A 12,150-nucleotide genomic window follows, 5' to 3' on the forward strand; every position below is an offset into this window, starting at 1 on the left:
CTGGATTCCTCTCTCGTTCTCATGGAGGTTGTCTGTCACTCACCTGTGTTTTCCTGCTACATGTTGCTATATTATTTCTATATGATAAACTCTACGGACTCAACATCCATGTTTACATAACTCAACTGTACCCTTCATGCACAAACCAAACACCCCTGATGTATTCGCTCCTATTACAGCATAATTCTACACCACCGTCTGGATCACATGTTAGCAGGGCGATAAATGAACGCACTGATCATTCTTCGTATCACTGAGCTCTTCTTCCCCTCAGAGCCACTAATTCCTTCTCGCTCCTATGCACTACACCTGACCCTGCAAGTATCACAGTTAGTTCTTGATGAGTAGCAGATTGAGCAGAAATTAAGGAAGCCATATGAAGGATAAAGAATGATAAAGCCGAAGAGAAAAAGTGTTTGCTTGTTAAGCGTGGCCAGCGCGCCCACGGCCAGGCGCTCTGAGGGAGGCGGAAACATATTCCTATGAATTATTCAAATTTTAATTTACATTCAAATTATTTATAATCTGGTTATGCTGTCGTGCTCAGAAGACCTCTTCATAGGATGAAATGATTTGTTTTAGTGCTGTTTTAATGACTCTTGCCAATGACAATGGCATGTAAAAAAAGGTATAAACATTTCAGAGCTCTTATTTCAAATATATTCTTTAGCATTTCCTTATTCTTTTGCTTTACCGAATTTTGACTAAGGTATGTTAGTTTTACAATCACTGCTGAGCTACTGGTGCCAGACATGACAATCTAGCTTGTGTTGACTCGAGGCGCATATTGTGAAAATTCGCAGCACGATAATGTGTGAGAGACAGACTACGTCCATGGGCGCGCGAGAGGAATCCAGCCAGTCAGGAGAAGCCTGATAAACCCCATCCACGTGCCAGGGTAATCCTTCCTCTGACCAACCTATAACCCCCCACTAACCCCTACACTAACAGCCTGCCGCAGCGGATACGAAAGAGAATTAACCAGATGCACAAGACTCAGTCGTTCGAGGTGGAGGACAGCTGTCCCGGGCCGCCGCCTCAGAGCCAGAATCAGGCGGCCGACAGACTCCGGCTACAGGTGGACGAGAAGGCCAGCCCCAGGTCCCCCTTCGACCACCCGCCCGGCCAGAGCGTAAAGTACGGAGGAGAAGCAGCCAATCCCAAGTCGAGTTCACCATTTGATGTTGTTGAGTTAGTGTCTCCACCTCTCTCCGCCTGTCTCCGTCCGTTTGCCTGCTCGTCTGTTCTCTGCTTGTCTGTCTGCTGCCCTCTGTTGTGTGCTTCTCTGCTTCTGGACGAGACTGACTCATAAATACACATCGCGTTTCTCATATCACCACGTAGTGTTACTTCATGCAGAGAATTACGCGTTTACGAAAGACTCAGAACGAAACATAGGTTTAGGTAAGCCCATTCTCCTCACAATGCCATCCTCGCTCCAGACTACGCAGCATTTAATATCTTCCTCCCTCAGATGTACCCAACACGACGCTCCTCCCTCACCCTTATCACACGCTCAGGACACATCATCAGCACTTAGCTGAGTATTCTTCCCTACGCCTCCCTTCCCTTGCACTTCCCAGACTCCCTCTCCTCACCATCCCGCGGTTATGACAAGACTACACTTCACACCTCTCTCTCTCATCCCTTCCTCTCCGCCTATGCCTGTCCCCGCCACCTGTTTCCTGCTGTCCCTCGCACCCGCGTGCATGCATTAGTGGCTGAGAGTTTTAGGTTATTTCAATGGTTTAAGAGATTGCAGCAAGAAAAGGCAGCACTTGGAAAGCCCCCTCCCCACATCAAAAAAAGATGGAGGTATTTGAATAAGTTTACATGTTTTTTTTGTGTATGTATATGCGTGATATAACCCCCATCCTTTCCCTTCACCACCGCAGCCACATCCCCGCCCCATAAGGCCACATCTCTGCCCTACACAGTTATATTTTCACCCTACACAGGCTCACTTGACCCTCTGATCCTGCCCCTTACAGAAGCCCTTTGCACGGTAGGTTTGCATGGAAGCGACACTTAAAACCCTGAACTATAATATTTACACTCAGCACGGTCACCCCTATCACAAAATTTACATGCTAACCCTCTGATCCTGCCCCTCGCTTAACCCTCTGCTCCTGCCCCTTCCAGAAGCCCCTCGCGTGGTAGGTTCGCCTGGAAGCGCCGTGGCTTGGAGAAGAGCAAGTCCCTGGATCAGTCTGAGTTCTTAGCGTCCCTGAACAGCGCTAGCTCAACTTTGGGCGCGACGGGCGGCTCCAGCGTGGCCACCACCACCTCCACCACCACCACCACTACCATCACCACCCCGCCCACGCCTACTACCGCCACCGCCGCCGCCGCCTCCGCCGCCTCCAGCTTGTGGCTAGACGACGACCCAAGGAGAGACCGAGACAGTGACTCTGATGATGGTGAGAGAGGTGAGGCAGGGCAGGATAGCGTGACAGCCGGATAGTGACAGTTAGATAACGATAGAACGAAAAATGGTGAATGGTGACTTTGACAGTGAGACAGATGAAGCTTGAAAGTTACTGAGGTAGAGTGTATGGTGATGTTTGCAGGAATATAGTGACGGATTTACTAGTATGGTGATGCTTGCAGAAATAAAGTGACGGATTTACTAGTATGGTGATGTTTGCAGGAATATAGTGACGGATTTACTAGTATGGTGATGCTTGCAGAAATAAAGTGACGGATTTACTAGTATGGTGATGCTTGCAGAAATAAAGTGACGGATTTACTAGTATGGTGATGCTTGCAGAAATAAAGTGACGGATTTACTAGTATGGTGATGCTTGCAGAAATAAAGTGACGGATTTACTAGTATGGTGATGCTTGCAGAAATAAAGTGACGGATTACTAGTATGGTGATGCTTGCAGGAATATAGTGACGGATTTACTAGTATGGTGATGCTTGCAGAAATAAAGTGACGGATTTACTAGTATGGTGATGCTTTCAGGAATATAGTGACGGATTTACTAGTATGGTGATGCTTGCAGAAATAAAGTGACGGATTTACTAGTATGGTGATGCTTGCAGAAATAAAGTGACGGATTTACTAGTATGGTGATGCTTGCAGGAATATAGTGACGGATTTACTAGTATGGTGATGTTTGCAGGAATATAGTGACGGATTTACTAGTATGGTGATGCTTGCAGAAATAAAGTGACGGATTTACTAGTATGGTGATGCTTGCAGGAATATAGTGACGGATTTACTAGTATGGTGATGCTTGCAGAAATAAAGTGACGGATTTACTAGTATGGTGATGCTTTCAGGAATATAGTGACGGATTTACTAGTATGGTGATGCTTTCAGGAATATAGTGACGGATTTACTAGTATGGTGATGCTTTCAGGAATATAGTGACGGATTTACTAGTATGGTGATGCTTGCAGGAATATAGTGACGAATTTACTAGTATGGTGATGCTTGCAGGAATATAGTGACGGATTTACTAGTATGGTGATGCTTGCAGGAATATAGTGACGGATTTACTAGTATGGTGATGCTTGCAGAAATAAAGTGACGGATTTACTAGTATGGTGATGCTTTCAGGAATATAGTGACGGATTTACTAGTATGGTGATGCTTTCAGGAATATAGTGACGAATTTACTAGTATGGTGATGCTTGCAGAAATAAAGTGACGGATTTACTAGTATGGTGATGCTTTCAGGAATATAGTGACGGATTTACTAGTACGGTGATGCTTTCAGGAATATAGTGACGGATTTACTAGTATGGTGATGCTTTCAGGAATATAGTGACGGATTTACTAGTATGGTGATGCTTTCAGGAATATAGTGACGGATTCAAGAGTATTGTGATGCTTGCAGAAATATAGTGACGGATTTACTAGTATGGTGATGCTTTCAGGAATATAGTGACGGATTCAAGAGTATTGTGATGCTTGCAGAAATATAGTGACGGATTTACTAGTATGGTGATGCTTTCAGGAATATAGTGACGGATTCAAGAGTATTGTGATGCTTGCAGAAATATAGTGACGGATTTACTAGTATGGTGATGCTTTCAGGAATATAGTGACGGATTCAAGAGTATTGTGATGCTTGCAGAAATATAGTGACGGATTTACTAGTATGGTGGTGCTTGCAGGAATATAGTGACGGATTTACTGGGCCATATTTAGAGATAGTGAGTGAGATGATAGTTGATAAAGTATGAATGGTGACTTTGATGATAGTGAAATAGGGAATGCTTGAAAGTTACTTAGGTAGACAGTTTAGCAGAGGTTCTCAAACTATGTGCCGCGGCACCGTGGGGTGCCACGGACAGTGCATAGGGGTGCCACAAGATCATCAATTATAACTCTTGAAGTTAATCCAATTCGACTGATGAGTTCTGTTTGGGCACGTACTGTACCGTATGTTAATTTTGGTTTGAGTATGGATAATAATTTAAATTCATTAATTAAAGTAATTTAAACAGGTACACTTGTGCATAAAAAGTTAATTCAAGTGAGGAGGGGGGGGGGGTGAAAAAGGGGTGCCACAAAAGGGTTTATATAAGTTCAGGGTGCCATCACTGAAAAAAAGATTGAGAACCTCAGCAGTATAGTGATGTTTACAGGAATATAGTGATGGATTTACTTGGCCATATTCAGAGATAGTGATCGAGATGATAGTGAAAAAAAGGTGATGTGAGGCAGGTCAGCAAACAAGGTACCAAGACAGAGAGAAATACTGAGCAATATAATGACAACTATAGTGAAGGGTTGTGATGGATGATGGTGTGAAGACGAGGAGGAGAACTAATAAGAGAGAGGGAATGGTTATAAATGGTGATATAGTGACCACCACCACCACCACCACCACTACCACCACCACTGCTCCACCTCCCCTTCTCTTCCTCGCTAGGGAATGTAAGTGACACCGGCGGGGCGGACATGGAGCACAGCCTGGGGACACAGATATCGGGGGCCACAATGAGCGCCAAGGACCCGTGGTGGCGGAGGCTGGAGGTGAGGGTGGTGACGGCCATAGGGGAGCTACTACGAGACTTCTCCGAGGTGGCAGAAGAGGAGCAGCCTGACGGAGACCCTGAAGGCGACCCGCTGACTGTTAAGAAGTGAGTGAATGGGAAGGAGGAAGGGAAGGAGGGAGGGAAGGATAGAGCATGGCTGTTTGGGTACCTGATAAGGGAAAGAGGGAGGGAACGTGTGTGTGTGTGTGTGTGTGTGTGTGTGTGTGTGTGTGTGTGTGTGTGTGTGTGTGTGTGTGTGTGTGTGTGTGTGTGTGTGTGTGTGTGTGTGTGTGTGTGTGTGTGTGTGTGTGTGTGTGAACGGGGGTTATTTTTGGCATATATAATTATTATGTCATGATTCTAACATTGCTGCAGTACCATAAAATTTGGGCCTGTCAGTCGTGCGCAAAACTAAAACAAAATATCGCGATCACAAAGAATAATACAGAGATAGACATCTGCTTATCTGTTTGCTATTTGCGGTTCCCTCATCTGAACGATTTATATTTGACGCCACAAACAGGCTGAGGCAGCACGCGTGAGGCTATTCCTGTAACATCAATATTCATCGCGATGTAATCTTAACGTGGATCACATGACGGCACGATATGAGAATCTTGTGTAGTGTTCGAGTGATGTGCCCAAACTAATTGAAGAAAGAAGACACTTAAACCAGTAGCTGCGATTGGCACGGATTTCGCCTTCACTGGTAGCTTAGTTACATATGCTCCCAGGTCTTCCTCTGCCTCTGTAGTGGGTAGTGGAGTGTTTCCCATATGGTATTGGTATGCTGGATTTCCCCTCCCAAGATACATGACCTCACATTTTTCTTCACTAAATTGGAGCAGCCACTTTTTGTTCCACTCCAGTAGCTTGGTGATGTATTCTTGTAGGAAATCCTCATCCGGGTTAACAAAGCGATATACAGATAGGCAACAGTTGCAAGGAGAGGCAGCAGAAATAGATGTAGCATTAACACATCGCATCAACACTGTAACGGCGGACAAAACCTGGAAATAAATTAGAAAACAGAGAAAAGAGAGAAAACAGTAATCTTTAGGTAAAGAAAGAAGAAACAGTGATTGTTACTCAGAAAACCAACCCACCACTTTGCTGCAGCCAGGACCAAATTTTATCTTAGGTTTTTAATACGATATATATTTTTTTCTTTTTGGCTCATAATATTTTCCACTATTATTATTATTATTATTATTATTATTATTATTATTATTATTATTATTATTATCATCATTTCTGTGTAGTTTCAAGCTAGCTTACATTTGATTTGAAAACTCACTTCCAAAGAATATATAATAAAATTCGTTCTAAATGAATAACACCACTTGAAAACCAGTAATATATCGCAGGGAGTTGGTTTCCGAATAGGCTAGTACCGTAACCTCAAAGTCTGCCCGGTACTCACCACGCCGTGCCGCTGAAGAACCGTTTTCCCTCCCCAGGCTGAAGGAGAACATTCTGCGGTTCGGGTGTGTGCGGCTGCTGACGGAGCTCTCAGCGGTGGTGACGTCGCTGCTGCATTGGGAGTCGCCCTCGGCCACTCTCCTCGCCCTGCTCGTCTACCTGTACAGCGTTCTCTTCGGCTGGCTGCTTACCCTCATCCTGCTCCTCGCCATCCTCAAGCTCTCCTTCAACTACCTGAAGAAGAGGTGAGAAGGCGACCTTCATTAAGGAGAAAGGAATAGCCATTAGCTCTCTACTCAAGTCCATTTTAAGGATATTCATCTACCTAATGCAAGAGTTGATCAGCATCTCCACTCTTTCACTCACCCCTTCCGCTGTTATCTCTGAACTTACGGTAACAAGAAAATAGTTGTCGCTCTAGGTGTGAAAATAGTAGGGAAGAATAGAGTTTCGTTCGTTTCACAATATATTCTAGCGATGGGAGAGCATCAAGACACCTCTCCACCCTGAACTGACGTCTGTTCTGGCCTCTCGTTATTGTTTCTTTCGTTTAGAGCTGCGTCTAGAGGGCTTTTTTTTCTTTGCCCCTTGTTGTTGATAAAAAAAAAACCTCCTTCATTTGCCTGTTTGATAAAGGGCTGAGAGGAACAAGTTCTATATTAACATAGAAGGAGTTACCGTTTAAGTGCTATGAAAAGGACCTTACATTCTATTCAGTGTCCCCTTCATGTGCCTGTCAGACAAAGAGGTGAGAGGAAACTGACTTATATTAGCATGAAAGGAGTCACCGTTTGAGTGCTATGAAAAGGACCTTACATTCTATTCAGTGTCCCCTTCTTAATCCTCTCCGTGGCCTGACAGGGGATGGACGCAGATCTTCTTACGGCGGCTGCGGCGACGGGAGGGCGGCGAGTCCGTGGACGTGGCGGCAGGGGAGGCGGGGCTCGGAGACAAGTTCGCGCTGGTGCTGCAGGTGGCGAGGCGCGTCCAGAACCAGCTGGGCGCCGTGTCCAACGCTGCCGAGAAGGTCAAAAAGTAAGTGTGTGTGTGTTAGTGTGTGTGTGTGTGTGTGTGTGTGTGTGTGTGTGTGTGTGTGTGTGTGTGTGTGTGTGTTTGTTTGTTTCAGTGAGTTTTAACCTTCCCACCACCCCTTTTCTCTCTCTCTCTCTCTCTCTCTCTCTCTCTCTCTCTCTCTCTCTCTCTCTCTCTCTCTCTCTCTCTCTCTCTCTCTCTCTCTCTCTCTCTCTCTCTCTCTCCTCCCCTCCCCCCCACACACACCACCCATCCTTCAGTCCTTATTAATGGAAGCAAGAGGCCAGCAAGCATTTCTAAACCTCCGCCGTGCATACCTCACTCTCTTCTCTTCCCCCTCAGTCTATGTCTATGGGAGCACGAGGCCACACAGCGCCTCTATCTGTTCCTGTGCGTGCTCCTGGTGGCCTCGGTGCTGCTCCCCGCCGCCCAGCTCTTCACGCTCACGGGGATCTACCTTGGGCTCAAGTTCTTCGTGCTGGACTTCATCTTCTTCCGCTACCCGAGGATCAGACTCAAGTACGACACCACCTCGAGGCTCTGGGACACGCTGCCTACCGATGCTGACCTGGAGAGGCGCGCCGAGAAGGTGGGCTCTGGGGGAGGGAATGAAAGAGGTGGTTAGGAGGGTAATATTGGCTGTAGGAAAGGGAAGGAAAGGAAAGGAAGCGGCAGTGGACGAGAGGGGAGGGTGGGATGTAGAGCGGAAGGAAGAGTATATGTACCTAAAGTGGGAGGGCAAGGAAGCGAGTACTGAGGTGAACGGAAGGGAGAGGTGGAGTCTAGGGAGAGAAAAATGAGAAGGAGAGACCGTGTTTATTGAGGTGGGTATCAGAAGGGAAACCTGAGTAAATGTACCTTAAGTGGGAGGGAGAGGAAGCAAGTACTGAGGCGGATGGTAGAGAAAGGTGGAGTCTAGAGAGAGAAAAAGAGGGAGAAGGAGTGATCCAATTTGTTTCGCCTTAGGATTGCTCATAAGTGAAAGAAATCCACTAAACCACCTTGACAGCTTGCGTAAATTGCACTCATATTTTTACCATCAACAAAATGCATCTTGAAGTCCAAATATAAGCAGAGAAACAATCGCTTCGCATGGTAACAAGTGTTGGATCATAGGTCTGTATTCTTAAACGTATTAGGCTCCCATTACGACTACTTCCCAAGGCCACGTAGAAGAATAACCGGGTTTTCATGGGTGATTTTGCCGCTCAGGGTTCAGAAGTTGCGTAAGACTTTCCCTGGGCTCACAAAAGTCCATGAAAATACAGCAACTTTTACGAGAGGCTCTTCAAATAGACGAACTGAGGCCCCGATACGTTTAGAAATACGGGCAAAAAACTAACGATACGATTTTACTTCCAGAACTGAACTGAGAACATTCCCTCTTGCTCACTTCCCATCCTTCACTATAAAAAAAACTCTAAGACCAGCGAGGTACCAGAAACACCCTCGTCGCTGCACACACTCACAGGGACCAAAGTCTAACGCTGCATTTGACTTTCAGAACCGCACCGACAACGGCAATTCGTCCCCCGACCTGAGTTCTTTCTTGGAGCTGTTCAACCTGCCGCCCACGGAGACCCCGCTACCAGGTGCGTGTACCAACCCACGCCTCACCTCACCTCATTACCTTAGTCCACTCTACCTATCGTGTATTACTTGAAGCTATTGTATATAACATTAGACAGACTTGCTTGTGGTCATATTCTTTCAAACTATCGCATTTAGTTCACTTTCAGACCCTTGGTGCAAGAAAAATATCGTAACTCTTCGTCTCAGTTGTGTTGTCTTACCTCGCGCCCAATACCTTTTTTTCCCTGTCGCACTAAGCTGAATCACAGACTCTTGATGCGCGTGAAATATCGTAACTCTTTGTCTCAGTCCTGTTTATTTACGTATCCTGCCTCGCGCCCAATGCAGTTTCCTCATTAGGATGCCGCTCACTCCCAGGTTTCCTCCTCCAGCCACAAGACTGAGATTAAATAATTTTCTCGTCTTCCTCCTCACGCGCCGGAAGAGTCTCCTTGGGCCACGCCGGCACTGGTTGCATATTAATAAGCTTAATGAAATTCGAGGAGCACAGTGTCGCAGAGGAAAGAATATGACCACAGGCAGGGGGAGGGAAAGAATATGACCACAGGCAATGGGAGGAGGAAAGAATATGACCACAGGCAGGGGGAGGGAAAGAATATGACCACACGGAATGGGAGGAGAAAAAAAAATATAATAACCGCTGCCGAATTATAAGATACGAATCACTATTATTATTATCATTATCATCACCATTAAAAGCTTCCCTCTTATATCTTTGTCCACTCTATCGTGTATTAGTCAGACTGTCTTTACTTTTAGTTTACCCAATAATGTCCTTAGTAATACATTCCCTTTTATCTCCCTTTTATATTCCCATTCTCCCTCTCGTTGCAGGCTGGCAAAGTGGCCGACGCTGCACGCTCGTCAACCGGGATCGCTCCCTTACCTCCGCCTTTAAGAACGGCCGCCTCTACCTCACCAACAGGTTAGGCAAGCAGGAGAAACCTTCGATCCCATCTAGCAAACTAACAATGCCCACTAACAAACTTGCAGCCTCGCCACCGCCCGGCAAACTCTCAGTGACGCACAGAACCAAGGGCGGCCAGAAGGTGAGGACCTCGGCTTCCTTCTGCTCCAAACACCCGCTGGAGGGAGCCAAAAAGAGCGCCTTCACTAGGACATACACGGAGACAGCATCCACCTCCTCCGGTTTCAGCTTCCTCAACATCAACAAGTCAAGCAAGGGGAAGGAGGCGAAGGAGGAGAAAGACGATGATTTTCTGGCGTTGCAGAAGATGCTTGAGGATGTAGACGAGCAAGAACCGATCATCCCCTCCAAGCTTCTCTTCCCGACGTGCGAAGTGAAGGGCAGCCCCAAGCACTCCAGAAGAAGAGAGTTGTCCCATCAAACGTGGAAGTCCCTGGGTGAGGCCAAGGAGAAACAGCCCAGTTCTCTGTCCAACGCGAAGGGAGTACTACTGCATTCTCTGAGCGAGCAGTGCGAGCTTCAACCGGAGTCTTCTGGGGATGAAGGGACAAGCTTCTTATCGTGTTCGGCCCCTGAGATCAAGAAGCACAAGGCAGAAGGGGCGTCGGGCGAGCAGCAAGAGAGTGTCGAGAAGACGAAACCCAAGAAGTCGTGCCTCAACATGCTTAAGTCCCTGAGCAGTGACGACTCCAAACACAAAACCGTCATCGATAAGCTGAATGATCGCGTCTTCTATGCCGTGTGAGGGACCGGGTGGGACTTGCTTCGGCAGTACAGTGATGACTTCTGTGTCTTGCTCGTGGCTGATGACTTGAGGACAGAATGATGACGGTGATGTTGATTTTACAAGGGGATAAGATAATGAACGTTTAACAGACCTACAAGCAAAAACAGACGATGTTCAGCTCAGCATTTCCTTGACCGTGATATTTCTGCCCATCCTTCCTATGGCCACTCGCCTGTTGCACGTTGGTTGTTGTGAAGCTAACTGACTAACTCAAGTCTGTGTGTAGTGTCTCCTCCTCGTCCCTATGAAAACACTCGCTCCACCTCCAAGTTGTACTGTCCCGATGGTTTTAACTAACTCTATAACAATACAACTAATATCACACAACATAATACTGAACGGGTAACTTAGGACAATAAACAACAGATACGAAAACAATCGGTCTCTGCCCTCGTACTCCCCTTCTGCAATCAGTGTTCGTCGTTGCTATCATGTGATATAGACGTTCGCCGTTCCCTCTAGCATATCAAGACTAATGGCGTCACCAGGACACTCCCCCCCGCCGCGAGCCATCCTGCCCCCCTCTGTGTCCCCCGAGTCGTGCATCGTGACAGTGTTGTGACGTGAACAGGTTACATGACGTTGTTCTCCACGTGTTCTCAACCCCGGCTGTGTCGTCCTCACAACATGGAAATAAAATACGAACTCGATACAGTATATGATTTTTCAACACCATTTTTTTAAGGTCCTTGGCCTGAGTATCGCAGGCGTGTTGTTACTTACTGAATGGTATCACTCTGTCGCAGAAAGTGGATGTTTTCGCAGCGCCGGTTCTAGGTAGACTACCCGTGTAACCAACACCCGTTTGCAGCCCTTAGTGGGACGCCAAACATTCATGGTTTGAAAATAGTGGATGAATTTGATATTGAATTTTTCGCTATTGGAGCTGCAGCAGCGGCGCTAAGCAACACTGCTTGTCACTGTGTCACGTACAGCGACATGCCCGGGGGAGGGTACATTAGGTGAACAGAGTATACAGGGGCTTAGGGCCTTAACAAGACTAGAACCGGCACTGCCTTTGTGTGTTGAGCGACACGCGGTCTGTCGTGCCTGGCCGCCGCCCCCACGCCCCTCACCTCGCTAATGGACGGTATGTCACCCGAGGCCGGTACTGCTGCGGTATGTCTCCCCCCTACGCCATGGTTTTTAATGAACAAGAGACCATAATATGGACCATAATACCCTAACAGATATGTACCTCGTTATATCCCTTAGTTTGTGTCTGGGTAAGTCTTCCTCTACCAAGTCGTTACCTATCACCTGGAAATTGCTTCAGAAAATGTCAATACTCTGGAAAACCTCAAATATACAGACTGTTTGTGTACTGCTCTCTCTCTCTCTCTCTCTCTCTCTCTCTCTCTCTCTCTCTCTCTCTCTCTCTCTCTCTCTCTC

The 12,150-nt window shown here is 46.7% G+C and overlaps 1 protein-coding gene across 21 annotated transcripts in view; it reads left to right on the forward strand.

Moving 5' to 3' along the window:
• Positions 1-12,150, forward strand: part of LOC127009076 (GRAM domain-containing protein 4-like) — a 43,740-nt gene that overhangs the window by 27,013 nt on the left and 4,577 nt on the right. For 15 of the 21 annotated variants that reach the window (XM_050881794.1, XM_050881796.1, XM_050881797.1 and 12 more), the window contains 8 exons: positions 952-1,191; positions 2,143-2,429; positions 4,891-5,101; positions 6,457-6,663; positions 7,280-7,453; positions 7,793-8,039; positions 8,955-9,042; positions 9,878-11,408. In XM_050881794.1, the coding sequence (XP_050737751.1) occupies positions 952-1,191; positions 2,143-2,429; positions 4,891-5,101; positions 6,457-6,663; positions 7,280-7,453; positions 7,793-8,039; positions 8,955-9,042; positions 9,878-10,716 (2,293 nt within the window). In that variant the 3' untranslated portion in view covers positions 10,717-11,408. Of the gene's footprint in view, positions 1-951; positions 1,192-2,142; positions 2,430-4,890; positions 5,102-6,456; positions 6,664-7,279; positions 7,454-7,792; positions 8,040-8,954; positions 9,043-9,877; positions 11,409-12,150 lie in introns of those variants that run through there. The other 6 variants (XR_007761571.1, XR_007761572.1, XM_050881810.1 and 3 more) reach the window with 4 other exon arrangements.

This window comes from Eriocheir sinensis, chromosome 39, assembly GCF_024679095.1.
Source record: "Eriocheir sinensis breed Jianghai 21 chromosome 39, ASM2467909v1, whole genome shotgun sequence".
Taxonomy (NCBI): domain Eukaryota; kingdom Metazoa; phylum Arthropoda; class Malacostraca; order Decapoda; family Varunidae; genus Eriocheir; species Eriocheir sinensis.